Raw genomic sequence first — 17,345 nt, forward strand, 5'->3', positions numbered from 1 at the left:
AGTGAATGCATCAGCCTTTCAGCATCTCTCTCTCTCTCTCTCTCTCTCTCTCTCTCTCTCTCTCATTATCAAGCTAATCTTTCCCTGTGGTATAGAAGGCCCAACACCATATTACACGACACTCTGTCTTTTACAGAAATGTAACAGGTTGTAATTGTTGTAATTGTACATGTTGGTAAAACTCACTCTCTCTCTCTCTCTCTCTCTCTCTCTGTCACACATGCGCATGCATGCACGCGCACACACACACACACACACACACACACATACAGAACTATGGCTAAGCTTTTGGGAGAGTAACAGCAACTCAACAGGAAAAGGAAAGGAAAGAAGTGCTAAAACTGCCATTCTTTCATTTTGTAGCCAGTGGGATTACTGTATATGTCGAGTGTCTCCACCCTGCTCTGATGAATGTAACATGTATTAGATGGCACTGCATCAAAAGCTTGCACCCGGTTCCATTGCTTGTTCTGACCTTTTATTTCTGTTCCTCCCCAGGTTCTTCCTAAAGTTCTTCCTGAAATGCAACCAGAACTGTTTGAAGAATGCTGGTAACCCACGGGACATGCGGCGCTTTCAGGTAAAACCTCTCAGAAGTGGATTTGCACACTCTCTTTCTCTCTCATTCATATTAAAAACCAAAAACCAAGATTTTCCCATTTAAAAGGATTTTCAAACCTTATTGCCATGGCTGTTTATAATACCACTAAAGCAATAATAAATGTAAAGCTAGATCCAAATAGAACAAATGTATAATGAAAATAATATCCAAAAAAAGGTTATATTAGTAACAATATACAAATATAATACTGACATCTGTTTCCTGCTACCCAATACAGTATTATCTCCTCAGGGTGACTTAAATACACTGGTCCTTCATCTTTCTCCGTCTTTCTTCCAGCAGTTCCTCTCAATGTAATGAATATTAAGATTTTAGTTTTATGTGGTATGCATACTGTAGTATGGTTTGCAAAATACTGACACATCCTGCATGGGACACCAGTCCATCACAGGCACCATGTACATACATTCACACCAAAGGGCAGTTTACCATAGCCATTCAGCTTACTGGCATGTTTTTGGGAGGTTGAATGAAATTGGAGAACCTGGAGGAAACTTGCACTGAAATCAGGAGAGCATGTAAAACCAAACCAGGTCCCCCTACCCACTGTGTGAGAGCATCTCACCAAATGCAGTCAGCTGAACCCTGTTGATCAGTGAAGTCTACGTGCACTATCCTAAGAATAAAAATGAGCTTAAATATTCTGCATGGAGGAGTGGACTAAGAATCCTCTGTAAAGGTCTCCAACCTTGATAGTAAGAGACTCAGTGCTGTTATTCTCTCCACTGATTTTGTGATCACTAAATAATAACTGTATGAGAGCCAATATAACAGGTTTCTGTAGCTGTGAGATTTATATTTTTGTGTCTCCCAAAAACATGCCAGTAAGCTGAATGGACGGTGTAGTGGTTAGCACGGTCTCCTCACAGTAAGAAGGTTCTGGGTTCGAACCCAGTGGCCGGCGAGGGCCTTTCTGATGTTCTCCCTGTGTCTGCGTGGGTTTACTCCGGTTTCCCCCACAGTCCAAAGACATGCAGTTAGGTTAACATGGGGCGGCCTTGGGCTGAAGTGCCCTTGAGCAAGGTACTTAACCCCTGACTGCTCCCTGGGTGCTCTAGTGTGGCTGCCCACTGCTCTGGGTGTGTGTGTGTGTATCTTCACTGCTTCAGATGGGTTAAATGCAGAGGATGAATTTCACTGTGCTTGAAGAGTGCATGTGACAAAGGTTTCTTCTTTGAGGTACATGGGAAATATTAGTTTTATCTTTAGTTTTTGTAGATTTTAAGATGTGCTTTGTGAAGAGTTGCAGGCATCCCAAACCATAGAAGCAAACTAATGCCACTTTTCCACTACAAACGCGGCTGAGTCGGGCTGAGCCATGCCGTGCTGAGTCGAGCTGAGCGGGGCTGTTGGAGTTGCATTTCGACTACAACCGCGCTGAACCGTGCTGGCTGGAAGTGGGTGGACACATTGGGTGGAGTTAGCGAAAGTGGGTGGACGTCACGTGATGTCGTTAAGCGGCGCAAACAGTGACATCAGTGAGCTTTTAAGCGGTAGTCTCACAACCCGGATAGTAAACAATAAACATGGAGGACATGGAGTCGTTAGTGTTGCTGGTCTTGGTGCTGTGGCTTGTTGTCACCGACAACGCCAACAGATACTGGCAAGAGCGTATAGGTGAGGCGAGGCGCATAAGGCTTCAGAAATTCTCATAATTCGTAATTCTTCTTCTTCCGGGTTTGCAGTGTTTACAGATCCCAGCGTGCTCGCGGGGCATGTGTGGGCATGTGAGGACACTCCTCCTCACCAATCAGTGCACATGGGAGTGTCTGCTCATGCCCCCAGCCTCACTCAGCTCGGTTTGGCTCGCTTCAGCCCTACTCCAAAACGGTGCGAGTTTTGGGGGCTAAGCAGGGCTGAAGCGAGCTGAGTCGTGCTGTTTTGAGATAGTCGAAACGCGAGCCGTGTCGGGCTGAAGTGAGCTGAAGCGAGCTGAAGTGAGCTGAAAAAGGGTAGTGGAAAAGGGCCAAAAGAGTTTTTAAGAACATCCCTTTACTTTCTGTTGAAGGTCAGATCCCTCAGTCCCCTTGTAATTTGCCTCATGCTGGTATGAAACATATTATCTAGATAAAGTGCTTGGACACTTGCCAGATGCACAACGATTGTAAGAATTTGCTAAATGCAAATGCGTTACAGATATATTTAGTATGTAGTGACTCATAAGCATTCCTTTATCTATAGCGCTTATCCATCAGGGTTATGGGTGAAGCTCAATCCCAGCTGACTTCGGGCGAGAGGTGGGTTACACCCTGAGCAGGCTGCCCATCTGTTGCAGGGCTAATACAGAGATGAACAGCCATTGATACCCACAGTCACATCTGTATTCAATTTTGAGTAGCCAGTTAAGCTAATCAGCATGTCTTTTGACTGTAGGAGGAAACCTGTGTGAGGAAACCCATGCAGGAATGAGGAGAACATGCAAACTCCACACAGAAAGGCCACAGTCAGCCATGAGGTTCAAACCCAGAACTTTCTTGCTGTGAGGTGACAGTGCCAACCACTGCACCACTGTGCTGCCCCATTCTGTTAATTAATTTAAAAAATATATATGAGTGTGGGCGGCATGGTGGTGTAGTGGTTAGCACTGTCGCCTCATAGCAAGAAGGACTGGGTTCGAGCCCCGTGGCCGGTGAGGGCCTTTCTGTGTGGAGTTTGCATGTTCTCCCCGTGTCTGCGTGGGTTTCCTCCGGGTGCTCCGGTTTCCCCCACAGTCCAAAGACATGCAGGTTAGGTTAACTGGTGACTCTAAATTGACCGTAGGTGTGAATGTGAGTGTGAATGGTTGTCTGTGTCTATGTGTCAGCCCTGTGATGACCTGGCGACTTGTCCAGGGTGTACCCCGCCTTTCACCCGTAGTCAGCTGGGATAGGCTCCAGCTTGCCTGCGACCCTGTAAAACAGGATAAAGCAGCTAGAGATAATGAGATGAGATATATGAGTGTAACACTTCCCTGATTACAGTGGATGCTGAAAACAGGCAAGCAGGATCAGGTTCACATTTGGGTTTTATTGAAAACCACAACTCAACAAAACAAAATGACCATGCTTTTCAGCAGATTTAAATAAACTCTTGTGTGCCACTGCACAGACATGATTTCAACTTGGGGAAGCCCAAGGACTCTCTGCTCCTCTCCCCCTTTTATCACACAAACACACAGACAGCACATTAATTCACAACAGGTGCTTCCAATTTGCCACTCACCTTCCCTGGCTTTGCTCTCCATTCACAAACCGGACCTTGACCATGCCCCCACTGCCACATACCCCCACCACCTGACTCAGGCCAGGAAGCCATCGGCCTGCAGCTGACACCCCCCCCACACACACACACACACAGGGAGAGGTAGTCCACCACCACCATCTGTGCCCCCAGCCTATGGATCACCTCGAACTTAAAAGGCTGCAGAGCCAGATACCAACAGGTGATCCAGGTGTTGGCATCCTTCATGCAGTGGAGCCACTGGAGCAGGGCATGAGCCGAGTAGAGGGTGAAAGGGCATCCCAGCAGGTAATAACAGAGGGTGAGGACCACCCATTTGATGGTCAAGCACTCCTTCTGGATGGTGCTGTACTTAATCTCCTGCATGCAGAGCTTTTGGCTGATGTACAGCATGGGGCGCTCCTTTCCCTCCACTGTTTAGGACAAAATGGTCCCCAGCCCTCTGTCCGATGCATCAGTCTGCAACACAAAAGGGAGAGAAAAGTCAGGGGAGTGTAAAAGTGGCCCCCCACACAGTGCAGCTTTTACTTGGTTAAAGGCCTGTTGACATGGCTGTGTCCACTGGACTGGATCTGGTGCTGTATTTTGAGTGAGGTCAGTCAGCAGGCTGGTGACATCCGAAAAATTAGGTATGAACAACCTATAATACCCAGCCAGCCCCAGGAACTGCCTCACCCCCTTTTTGGTCTTAGGTCTCGGGCAGGCCACAATTGCTGCAGTCTTATCAATTCAGGGATGCACCTGCCCATGAACCAAGTGGAAGCCCATATACTGTACTTCCACCCACCCAATTGCACACTTCTTTGGGTTTGCTGTGAGTCCCGCACACCTCAGTGACGTCAGGACTGCCCTGAGATGTTGTAGATGCTGCTCCCAATCATTACTATAAATGATTATATCATCTAAGTAGGCTGCCGCATATGCATTGTGGGGACGGAGAATTAGGTCCATGAGATGCTGAAACATCGCTGGGGCCCCAAACAACCCAAAAGGAAGGGTAACAAATTGGTGTAAACCGAATAGAGTGGAAAAGGCTATTTTTTTCATGGGATAATGGAGTCAAGGGGATCTGCCAATATCCCTTTGTTAAATCCAGTGTCAAGTAAAAGCAAGCAGTGCCTAACCAATTGAGCAGTTCTTCAATGCTGGGCATTGGATATGTGTCAAATTTAGACACCGCGTTGACTTTTCTATAGTCTACACAGAAACAGACTGACCTGTTGGTCTTGGGAACCAAGACCACTGGGCTGCTCCAGTCACTGTGCAACTCCTCAATTACCTCAATCTTCAGCGTAGCCTAGAGTTCGTCCCGAACCACATTTTCTTGTGTTTGGAGAGCTGATACAGGTGACTTCACACCACCACCCCTGGGGGAGTCTCCACTGGGTGATGTTTACCTCTGTGATATTTTATGAAGTTATTGCAGCCAGGGAGGGGCGACAACACATCAAAGAATTCCTCCTGCAACCTAATGACCTGTGCTCTCTGGGGCGGTGAGAGGTGTTCTCCACAGAGGACTGGGGTGAATTGGGCCACACTTTTTAGATTTACCTCCTGGTCCCAGCTCTGCCCTCTCTGGAACTACTGTCACCAGAGCCACAGGAACCTCCTCTTTCCACAGTTTCAGGAGATTGAGGTAGTAAATTTGACATGCGTCGCATCTATCTGGATGTTTGACCTCATAGTCAGCCTCCCAAATTTGCCATGTGACTCAAAGGGCCCTTGTCACTTGGTGAGTAATTTTGAACTTGAAGTGGGCAGTAAAATGAGGACTTTATCTCCTGGTGCAAATTCCCTTAGCTGTGTCCCTCTGTTGTACAGGCGAAATTGACGTTCTTGGGCCTGTAGCAAATTCTCCTGGGTTATGTGACTCAGTGCATGGAGTTTTGCTCTCAGGTCAAGAATGTATTGAATTTCATTTTTGCTTTGAGAAGACTCCTCCTCCCAATTTCCCTGGGTTTTCCCTTTTTGAATACAGCAATTAAAATGGGGAAAACCCGGTGGAGGCTTGTGGGACCTCACGCACTGCAAACAACAGAGGGTCTAGCCACCTGTCCCAGTTTCTAGCATCCCTATGAATGAACTTACAAATCATGTTTTTAAATATTTGGTTAAATCGTTCGATTAGCCCATCTGTTAAACACTCATATGAATCGATTTAATCTCCAATTATTTGTACAATTTGCACAGTGTGCGTGACATAAAAGTAGTGCCTTGATCAGTCAGGATTTATTTCGGATTCCTGACTTGGGAGACCTGGCGACTTGTCCAGGGTGTACCCCGCCTTTCAGCCGTAGTCAGCTGGGATAGGCTCCAGCTTGCCTGCGACCCTGTAGAAGGATAAAGCGGCTAAAGATAATGAGATGAGATGAGATGACTTGGGAGATAACACGGAAGAGTGCCTCCACAACACTGCATGCTTCAATATTGCGGAGAGGCACGGCTTCCGGATATTACGTTACATAATCCACAATAACTAATACAAAGTGATACCCGTGTGTAGATTGATCTAATGAGATCCATGCCAATTCTTTCGAAGGGGATCTCAATTAATAGTAATGGGTGCAATGGTGCTTTTGGTGTGGCTGCTGGATTCACCAGATGACATTTGCGACATGCCGCAAACCACCTGTGGACATTGGCATGAATCCCTGGCCAATAGAAACAGGCCATGAGATGATTTAGTATTTTATCCTGCCCCAAATGCCAGCCATAGGATTATGATGAGCCGCATGGAATAAAAGTTCCATCTGGCTCTTTGGGACCAACAACTGTGTCATCTTTTCTTTAGTTTTTTTCAGTCTTGCATCACTCAATATAGTCTATCCTTAATAATACAAAAGTATAGGAAGGAAAGCGTAACATTAGGCTGGAGAATTTGGCCATCAATTACTTCCACTTGGTCAAAAGTGTGCCTCAGAGACTTGTCACACGACTGCTCCAATGAGAACTACCCAGAGGGGTTACCCAGAGAGGCCCCACTCTCCGTGTCATCATGACGTGAACCTGATGTGGATGGCCCTGTGACTGCCTCCCTGGCCAACGTTGCAGCGGGATTCCCCTGTGATGTGCTACTGCAGGACCCACCCACTACTATCTGTTTCATTAAGGTTTTAAACCTGGCCAATCTGTTCCCAAGATCAGTGGGTGGGTGAGGCTCAGACTAACCGCCACCTCCACACTATGCTTTTCTCCCTGGAAATGAATAGTGATGGGCATTAGTGGATATTTATATATATCACCATGCACACACTTAGCCTTCACCAAATGTGCATTCCCCATTGCCCCACATTCAATCAGGCTTTGATGTATGGAGGTCTTATTACAACCTGAATCCACCAAAGCCTGATGTGTACACCCTTGAATACTCACTGGTATGCAGTACATTCCAGCTTGATCGCGGGTGGCTTCTGGCATGTCACAGATCTGGACCACTGCCACCACCTCCATTGCCTGGCACTGATCCTGGAAGTGCCCAGGCTCCCCCCAGTGCCAGCACATTGGCCCAGGCCTCACCTCTGCACTGCTGGGGTGAGTAGCACTCACCTGCGGGGAAGACACAGAAACCTAAGGGGAAAGGGGGAAGGGGAATCAAAGATGTGATTTCAACCTGGCCATCAATTACTTCCACTTGGTCAAAAGTGTGTCTCAGAGACTTGCCACACAACTGCTCCAATGGGAACTACCCTGAGGGGTTCCCCAGAGAGGGTGGAGGGCTCTCCCCACTCTCCGTGTCATCATGACACGGACCTGATGTGGATGGCCCTGTGACTGCCTCCCCGGCCAACATTGCAGCGGGATTCCCTCTCTTCTCCTCTCCCCCTTTTATCTGCTCCTTCTTACTGCACACAAACACACAGACACAGCACATTAATTTGCAACAGGTGCTTCCACTTTGCCACTTAGCTTCCCCGGCTTTGCTCTCCCTTCACAAACTGGCCCTTGACCATGCCCCTGCTGGCAAAATGAGAATTTGGCATTCATCATGTTTTGGAACAAAACTAGTAAATGTGGGTGGCACGGTGGTGTTGTGGTTAGCACTGTCATCTTACAACAAGAAGGTCCTGGGTTCGAGCCCAGTGGCTGACGGGGGCCTTTCTGTGTGGAGTTTGCATGTTTTCCCTGTGTCTGTGTGGGTTTCCTCTGGGTGCTCCGGTTTCCCCCACAGTCCAAAGACATGCAGTTTAGATTAATTGGAGGCTCTAAATTGACTGAGTGTGAATGGTTGTTTGTCTCTATGTGTCAGCCCTGTGATGACCTGGTGACTTGTCCAGGGTGTACCCCGCCTCTTGCCCATAGTCAGCTGGGATAGGCTCCAGCTTGCCCGTGACCCTGCACAGGATAAGTGGTTATGGATAATGGATGGATGGACTATTAAATGTACTTCATATACAGTATATGATAGTGTTTATAGCTTGCTTTTGCTTAAGGCTGTCCTTCAATATCGATGATGATGTCACTCCATGCCGTCTCTCTCTTGGTGAGTTTTTCGATGCTTGATCAGTCCAATTCAGGCGGCAAGGACTTAGCCGCACCCATCACATACATGCTTGCCCTGTGGTTGGATTGGCTGATGGTGTTTTACTCTTCTGGCCTTCGCCTTCTGGTTGTAGCTAGTTGTGTAGGAGGCAGTTTTTATCGAACACAGCTGTCTCCACCTGCACCTGTTCACTGCTAATTCTTCCAGTTTTTGTGGCTCAATGCCGCAGTCCTTCAGGTTGGCCTTTAGATGGTCCTTGTACCTCTTCTGTTGCCCTCCCACAGAGTGTTTACCTTTGGAAAGTTCACCACACAACATGTGTCTTGGTAAACAATTGGAGGGCATGAGGATGGTGTGTCCGACCCATCTGAGCTGCCTGTGCAGGAGTATGGTCTCTAGCAGCTCAATGTTGGCCCGACGTCGGATCTCTATATGAGGGACCTTGTGCCACCACTTGAGGCCCAGTATTCTCTGGAGGCAACGGGTATGGAAGTGTTCGAGGGTGTGAATGTGGTGTCTGTATGGAGCCCACGTTTCACTGGTGTACAGCAAGACTGAGAGGCAGACCACCCTGTAGACAGCAACCTTGGTCTTGATTGTCAGGCTTCTGTTCAGGAAGACTTTACTTGCAAGTTTACCAAAGGAGGCAGATGCTAGTCTTATATGCCATTGTACCTCATCTGTTATGTCGCAGTTGGCATTCAGCATTGATCCAAGGTAGGTGAAGGAGTGCACATTCTTCAGTGTGGTGTTCTTGATCTGGAAGTTTGTTGGGGCTGTGTGGGATGCTCTTTGACTAATTTTGACTCAACAGCAGCATCGTCTGCATACTGCAGTTTGAGAATAGCCTCTTGTTGGACTTTTGTTGGCGCTCTGAGTCTGCGCAGGTTGAACAGGTTGCCATTAAGTCTGTAGGTTAATGGGACGCAGTCCTCTGGGTTTATGTCGTTCTTTGCTGCCAGCATCACTGCAGCAAGGAACAAGTTGAAGATCACAGGTGCAATCACACAGCCTTGCCAGACACCGGTGCATACAGGAAATGCATCAGACTTTTCTCCTATGCCCAAGACCCTTACCATAGCAGGAAACTATGCAAAGGCCAAAATGTGATCAGTGTGATGTGCGAGCATGAGTTTTGTTCTATATTCACATTGACCTTCAATGCATTTTCTCTTTAATGCCTGTCAGTTTCTGCATTAGCCTAATGTATGTATATTTATCCCCACAAATGTCATTAAATGAAGCAATCCTTAGCAATCCTTCTCGATGGTGCTGTACTTACTTTTATGCATCAAGAGCTTATGACTGATGTACAGCACTGGACATTCCTCACCCTCCACCTTCTGGGACAGAATGGCCCCCAGCCCTCATACCTCATTTGTCCGATGCATCTATCTGTAAATGAAAAGGGAGAGAGAAGTCAGGAGAGTGTAAGAGTGGCCCCCCACACCATGCAGCTTTTACCTTAGTGAAGGTATGTTGGCACTGCTCTGTCCATTGGACCAGATCTGGTGTTCCCTTTATAATGAGATCAGTCAGCAGGCTGGTGGTGTCCAAATAATTGGGTATGAACCTGCGATAGTAGCCAGTCAGCCCCAGGAACTGTCTCACCCCCTTTTTGGTCTTGGGCCTCAAGCAGGCCATAATTGCTACTGTCTTGTCAATTTGGGGACGTACCTGCCCATGACCCAAGTGGAAACCCAGATACCATACTTCCACCCACCCAATTGCACACGTTTTTGGGTTAGCTGTGAGACCTGCACCCCTCAGCGACTCTAGGATGGCCCTAAGGTGCTCTTGGTGCCTCGGCCAATCATTGCTATATATGATGATGTTGTCCAGGTAGGCAGCCACATAGGCAGCATGGGGGCGGAGGATCTTGTCCATGAGCCACTGGAAGGTGGCAGGAGTCCCAAATAACCCAAAAGGAAGCGTGACAAATTGGTGTAATCCAAATGGTGTGGAAAAGGCAGTTTTTTTTCTCAGGATAGAGGAGTAAAGGGGATCTGCCAATATCCCTTTGTCAAATCCAGTGTCAAATAAAATCAAGCAGCGCCTAATCAATTGAGCAACTCATCAATGTGAGGCATTGGGTACACGTCAAATTTAGACACCGCATTGACTTTTCTGTAGTCCACACAGGACTTGACCAAACCCTCAGCCTTGGGAACCAGGACCACCGGGCTGCTCCAGTCACTGTGGAACTCCTCGATTATGCCCATTTTGAACATGACCTTGAGTTTATGATGAACCACCTTTTTTGTGTGTTTGGATAAGCGGTAGGGGTGGCTACACACCACCACCCCTGGGGCATTTCACTGTGGTGTTCTATGAGGTGGGTGCGACTGGGAAGGGCCAAGAACATGTTGGAAAATTCATTTTGCAACCTGGCAACCTCTATGAGTTGGGCTGGGGAGAGGTGATCTCCACGGGGGACTGGAATGGTTTGACTAGTTACTTTTTCTACCTCCAGCCCTAGCGCCGCCTTCTCCAGAATTACCGACACCAATGCCACAGGGACTCCCTCATTCCAATGTTTTACCAGGTCGAGGTGGTATATTTGCAGTGCCCCTCCCCTATCCATTCACCTCTCATAGTTGAAGTCCTTGATTCAACATGTGACCTCAAAGGACCCTTGCCATTTGGCGACTAATTTGGAGCTTAAAGTGGGCAATAATACGAGCACTTTATCTCCCGGGGTGAACTCTTTAAGGAGCATGTCCCTGTTGTACAGCCAGGCTTGACGTTCTTGTGTCTGCTGTAAATTCTCCTGGGCTAAGTTTGTGAGGGTGTGGAGCTTTGTATGCAGGTTGAGAATGTACCGAATTTCATTTTTAATCGTTGAAGGTCCCTCTTCCCAATTTTCCTGCAGCATGTTCAAAATGCTTTCGCCCATATAATAATTCAAATGGTGAAAATCCCATGGAGGCTTGCAGGATCTCTTATACTGCAAATAACAGGGGCTTGAGCCATTTATCCCAGTTACATGCATCTTCGCTTACAAACTTTCAAATTAAATTTTTAATGGTTTAATTAAATCGTTACACTAAGCATAGTGCCTTGGTCAGACAGGATTTCTTTTGGAATCCCAACTCGCGAGATAACATGGAAGAGCGCCTCTGCAATACTGCATGCTGAGATATTGCAGAGAGGCACCACTTTTGGATATCGCATTGCATAGTCCACCAGAACTAAAATAAAGTGATATCCTCATGCTGACTGATCTAATGGCCCGACAAGATCCATCCCAATTTTTTTGGAGGGGTCTCAATTAGAGGGAGTGGGCACAATGGTACTTTTGGGGTGACCATGGGATTTACTAATTGGCATTCATGGCATGCTGCACACCACCGACGGACATCCCTGCAAATCGCTGGCCAATAGAACCAGGCCATTATTCGGGTTAGTGTTTTTTCCTGTCCTAAATGTCCAGCCATTGGATTGAAGTGAGCCGCATGGAATACGAGTTCCCTACAGCTCTTTGGGATTAACAGTTGGGTAACTGTTCACCAGTTTGAGTGTCTTGCATCACTCGATACAGCCTATCCTTAATAATAGCGAAATACAGAAAGGAGGGGTTCACATTTGGCTGGAGAGATTGACCATTGATTACTCTCACTTGGTCAAACGCATAACACAGAGTCTTGTCTCGTGACTGCTCTAACGGGAAATCCTCAAGGGAATCCCTGAGAGAGGGAGCAGTGGCGAGCTGCTCCTCACTCCTTGTATCTTGTATCTCCCTGAGGTGGTGCTGATGTAGACGGCTCTGTGACAGCTTCCCCAGTCAATGCCGCACCGGGATCCACCCGTGATGTATTATCGCAGGACCCATCCCCTACTATGTGCTCCATTAAGTCTCTAAATCCCGGCTAATCAGTCCCCAAAATCAGTGGGTGGATGAGATGCAGGTTAACTGCTGCCTTTATGTGATGCTTTTCTCCCCGAAATAGAATGTGGATAGACACTAATGGATAATCATGAACATCCCCGTGCACACACAGAACCTTCACCATTTGTGCTCTCCCCAATGCCTCACCTTACACCAGGCTTTGGTGGATGGAGTTCTGATTACAGCCGGAATCCATCAATGCATGATACGTATCCCCTTGGACACTCACCAGTATATGATACACTCTGGCCCAATCGAGGGCGGTCTCTGGTACATCGGGGATCTGGAGCACAGCTGCCACCTCCATTGCAGAACACTAACTCTGGAGATGCCCAAGCTCCCTGCAGCGCCAGCATACTGGCCCAGGCTTTACCTCTGCACTGTCATTATGGGTGTCACTCACCTAGAGGGAGAAGACACAGACACAGAAGGGACAGATGGGAGGACACCATGGGTGTGGTGGGCTGGCTGGGGGGGAGCCAGCCCCTGCCTTCATGGTGGGGGAATGGGGCAGGGACGGGAAGAAGAAAGGGGAGGTAGGAAAAGGGGAGAGAAAGAGAGAAGAGGCGGCATGTCCACCTGCTGCTGGAACCGCCGCCAGATGGTCCTCCGCGAGCTCGATGGCTTGCTCCAGCGATGCCGGGCGATGACACTGGACCCGCTCCACCATTCCTTCAGAAAGTCATGCAATGAACTGCTTCAGTGTCACCAGGTTGATAATCCCCTCGGCGTCTCAGTCGTCTCCCCTCAGCCACTGCCGGCAGGTGTCCTGGAGCTGTTGACCGAACGCAAATGGCCGGTTGACCTCCTCCAGTGTCAGCATCTGGAAGCGCTGGTGATGTTGTTCTGGGGAGCGGCCAACATGCTGCAAGATGGCTTGCTTCAGGTCTGCATAGATGAGCCAGTGGCCGGTGGGGAGCTGCTGCATGGCAAGCAGCACCTCTCCAGTCAGTAACTGTAATAGGTGCACCGTGCACTGCTTGACCAACCACCCCAATACTTCAGCCACTTGCTCAAAGAGAGCAATGAAGGCTTCTGGATCGTCATGCTGCCCCATCTTGGTGAGGGTGACGTGGGGAGGGTCTTTTGCGGTGGCGGTCAAGGACCCTGCCAATGCAAGCAGGTGCCAGAACACCTGGTGATTTTCCTGCTGGGCCAGCATCAAGGCTTGGAACCATTGCTCCTGCTCCTTTCAGAGGTCGATCAGCACTTGGTACTGGTTTTGTTGAGCGAGGGCGTGGATCAGATCTTTGAATGGGGAGGACTCCATGGGTGGTTCCCTTCAGTATCCAGGGTTTCGGCACCACTGTGGTAGTTCCCTGATGTGGGTGGAATACTGAAGCACAGCATGTGGAGGATGGTGTTTCCACACAACTTTATTTTGCAGCTTTCCAGCTTCACTTATGCATTTTTCCACACACACATATTCTGGTCACAAGAGCCCCCTCTCATCACTCTCTCCTTCCTTTTCTACCTTCCAGCTTCACTGCAACACACACAGACACAATGCTAATTGACAGCAGGTGTACTGACTTTGCCACTCACCTTCCCTGACACCGCCCTTCATTCACAAACTGATGCTTGGCCACACCCTCACTGCCACACAGAGAAAAAAAGGAATATGTTTGCTGTAAGTCCTATGAGCCAACTGGGTCTTTTTATTACTAAAAAATAATCAGTTCTTGGGCGGCACGGTAGTGTAGTAGTTAGCACTGTCGCCTCACAGCAAGAAGGTCCTGGCTTCAAGCCCAGTGACCGGCGAAGGCCTTTCTGTGTGGAGTTTGCATGTTCTCCCCGTGTCTGTGTAGGTTTCCTCCAGGTGCTCCGGTTTCACCCACAGTCCAAAGACATGCAGGTTAGGCTAATTGGTGGCTCTAAATTGACTGTAGGTGTGAATGGTTGTTTGTCTTTGTGTCAGCCCTGTGATAATTTGACGACTTGTCCAGGGTGTACCCCGCCTCTCGCCCATAGTCAGCTGGGATAGGCTCCAGCTTGCCTGCGACCCTGTAGATCAGGATAAGTGGCTGCAGATAATGGATGGATGGATGGATGGATGGATAAATAATCAGTTCTTAAGTTAACTAACTTTGTACATTCCTACCGTACCTTCACCGATGATCAGGCAGATACCACAATTATATAGTATGCTGCTCTTATGGCTTGTTTCTGTATGTGTGTTATGATCATGAAAATAAAGTCTCCCAATTTTATTAATTTGGTCTTGCACATAGAGTACTATGAACAGGCCTCTTCAGTTTTGAAGAATGATAGACCTTCAGGCTTCCATGTTGGCATGAGGTGAAAAGTTACACTTTAGGATTACAGTACAGGCATTTAGCAGACACTCTTATCCAGAGTGACATACAACATGCTCAGAGCAGCCTGGGGAATAGTTGGGGGGTTAGGTACCTTGCTCAAGGGCATTTCAACTATACCTGCTGGTCCAGGGAATTGAACCAGTGACCTTTTGGTCCTAAAGCTGCTTCTCTAACCATGAGTCCATAGAAAGAGCTATTGAATAAACCCATAGAGTGGAAAAATAATAAATTTATTAGCTAGTGAAAGTAAACTTTAGTGTGCTTGTCCAATTGCCTAGGCTAAAAATCTAATGTAATATGTATACTGATCAGCCATAACGTCTGTGAAGGTTCTCAAGTCATCCAGGTCATAGTAAACCATAGGTGCTAAAGAAAGCAACTGGACTTGCTTGAAATTCTTGAAAACATTTCACCTCTCATCTGAAAGGCTTATTCAGTTCACTGAAGAACTGACGAAGGCTTTCAGATGAGAGGTGAAACATCTTCAAGAATTTCAAGCAAGTTCAGTTGCCTTCTTTAGCACCTATGGTTTACTATGACCTGGATGACTGAGAACCTTCACAGACATATTTCCATGCACTTTGAGATGAGAATCCTTCAACTGGTGCAGGAGTATGAGAGGACTTCCAGAAAACTTGCAGATTACAGAAACCACCTGCATTTCAACCTAAGATGCCTACAATCCAAAATTATCCTCACAAGCCTACACCTGGGTTCCACCATCAAAAGACACAGAGCAGAAAGAATCCTCCAGAAGGCCCAGAATCAGCTTCTCAATGAAAGAGTGAGACAAGTGCATTTCACCATTGATGTCCTCCAAACCAAGACTGAACTGATGTTTGAAGAATTGATAGCACTTCTTCTCAGTTAAGTTTTGGAATGAGTCTCCGAGTTCATTGAGAAGGCATGGATCTCACAGCACAATAAAGGCAAGAAACGACAGATATGCAATTTTCAAACACTGCTGTCTAAAACCACCTCTTCCCACAAAACAGAAGTGCTGACTTGGAGGAAGAAATCTGACCAGGCAACACAACCTGACATCCAAGAGAAGTGGGTGAAGAACTTATCTGACAAGGAACTCACTCAACCAGAGAAGGATGTGTTATCCAAAGGACTAAACTTTGCAGTTTCACCAGAGCAGATACCAGTGGTAGATCTCATCACAGCTACAGAATCAGCCATCAAAAACAACAATTTGCCCAACACAGAAGCAGAACAACTTAGACTGAAAGTATCAGCTGCCCTCACCAGTGCAAAAGCACCTCCCTCCAACCTCACTATCCAAGAAAGGAGGGCTTTTACATTGTTTCAAAGAGACTGGAACATCGCCATCCTTCCTTCCATCCTTCCAAAGGGATACGCACAGTGGTGCTAATCACAGCAGACTACCACTCAAAGATGACCAGTCTCCTCAGTGACACAACCACCTACAAAACCCTGAGGTGGGACTCCATCAGCAGTTACAAAAAGAAAGTTGTGAGCTGCCTACAACAACTAGAAAAGGACCATGCAATCAACCGATCTCTGTACTACAGACTGTACCCTGGGGAAGACATTCCTCTCATTTATGGACTTCCTAATATTCACAAGGAAGGAGCTCCACTCAGACCAATCATCAGCAGTATAAACTTGGTCACCTATAACATTGCCAAACACCTACCATCCTAGGTCCTCTTGTTGGAAACACACCACATCACATCAATAACTTACAAGATTCTCATTCTCATCATCTCTAGCTGCTTTATCCTTCTACAGGGTCGCAGGCAAGCTGGAGCCTATCCCAGCTGATTACGGGCGAAAGGCAGGGTACACCCTGGACAAGTCACCAGGTCATCACAGGGCTTTCCCACTAAAGTTGCAGACCTTAAGCTAGACTAAGATGAAACCATGATTTCCTACGATGTCACTTCTCTTTTTACTTGCATTCCCACCACAGAAGCAGTTGAATCTGTTAGGAAATGACTTCTTCAAGACAGCACCTCACCAGACAGAATGAACCTCACCACAGACCACATTTGCACCCTGCTTGACCTCTGCCTGACCACCACCTATTTCCAGTTCAATGAATGTTTCTACAGATAGAAGCATGGAAGTGCCATGGGCTCACCGGTGTCCCCTATAGTGGCCAATCTATACATGAAGGAAGTGGAAAACAAAGCTTTGACCACTGTAGCAAGTGTTCTAGGTGGGTGGAGCACAGAAGCATGGCAGGCCAGAACTGAGTTTTCAAAAACCCGTTTATTTTAGCTTTTCAGCCTTAACTACACATATACACACACGCACGTACACAAGTCTCCAGGTCGGGGAGTAGCTCCCTTCTTCCACTCTCCCTCTTCTCTTATAGGGCGCGGTCACTGGGGAAGACACACAAACACAGGTTAATTCCCGTCAGGTGCAGTGATTCCGCCACTTACCTTCCCTGACTCCACCCTCCATTCACAGACCGATGCTTGACCACGCCCCCGCTGCCACATACCCCCACTGCCTGACTCAGGCCGGGCAGCCATCCAGCCTGCAGCCGACTCCCCTCCCCCCTTGATGGGAGAGGAAGACCGCCACAACCATCTGCGCCCCCGGCCTGTGGACCACCTCGAACTTAAACGGCTGGAGTGCCAGATACCAATGGGTGATCCGCACGTTGGCATCCTTCATGCAGTGGAGCCACTGCAGGGGCGTGTGGTCCGACCAGAGGGTGAAAGAGTGCCCCAGCAGATAGTAGCGGAGGGTGAGAACCGCCCACTTGATGGTGAGGCATTCCTTCTCTATGGTGCTGTAACTGCCCTCATGCACCGACAGCTTGCGGCTGATGTACAG

General features: G+C 47.8%; 1 protein-coding gene across 3 annotated transcripts in view; it reads left to right on the top strand.

Moving 5' to 3' along the window:
* ebf1b (EBF transcription factor 1b) overlaps window positions 1-17,345 on the top strand; it is a 295,483-nt gene that overhangs the window by 121,754 nt on the left and 156,384 nt on the right. For all 3 annotated transcript variants that reach the window (XM_060935874.1, XM_060935876.1, XM_060935875.1), the window contains exon 7: window positions 499-580. In XM_060935874.1, the coding sequence (XP_060791857.1) occupies window positions 499-580 (82 nt within the window). The remainder of the gene's footprint in view (window positions 1-498; window positions 581-17,345) is intronic.

This window comes from Neoarius graeffei, chromosome 12 (assembly GCF_027579695.1).
Source record: "Neoarius graeffei isolate fNeoGra1 chromosome 12, fNeoGra1.pri, whole genome shotgun sequence".
NCBI lineage: Eukaryota > Metazoa > Chordata > Actinopteri > Siluriformes > Ariidae > Neoarius > Neoarius graeffei.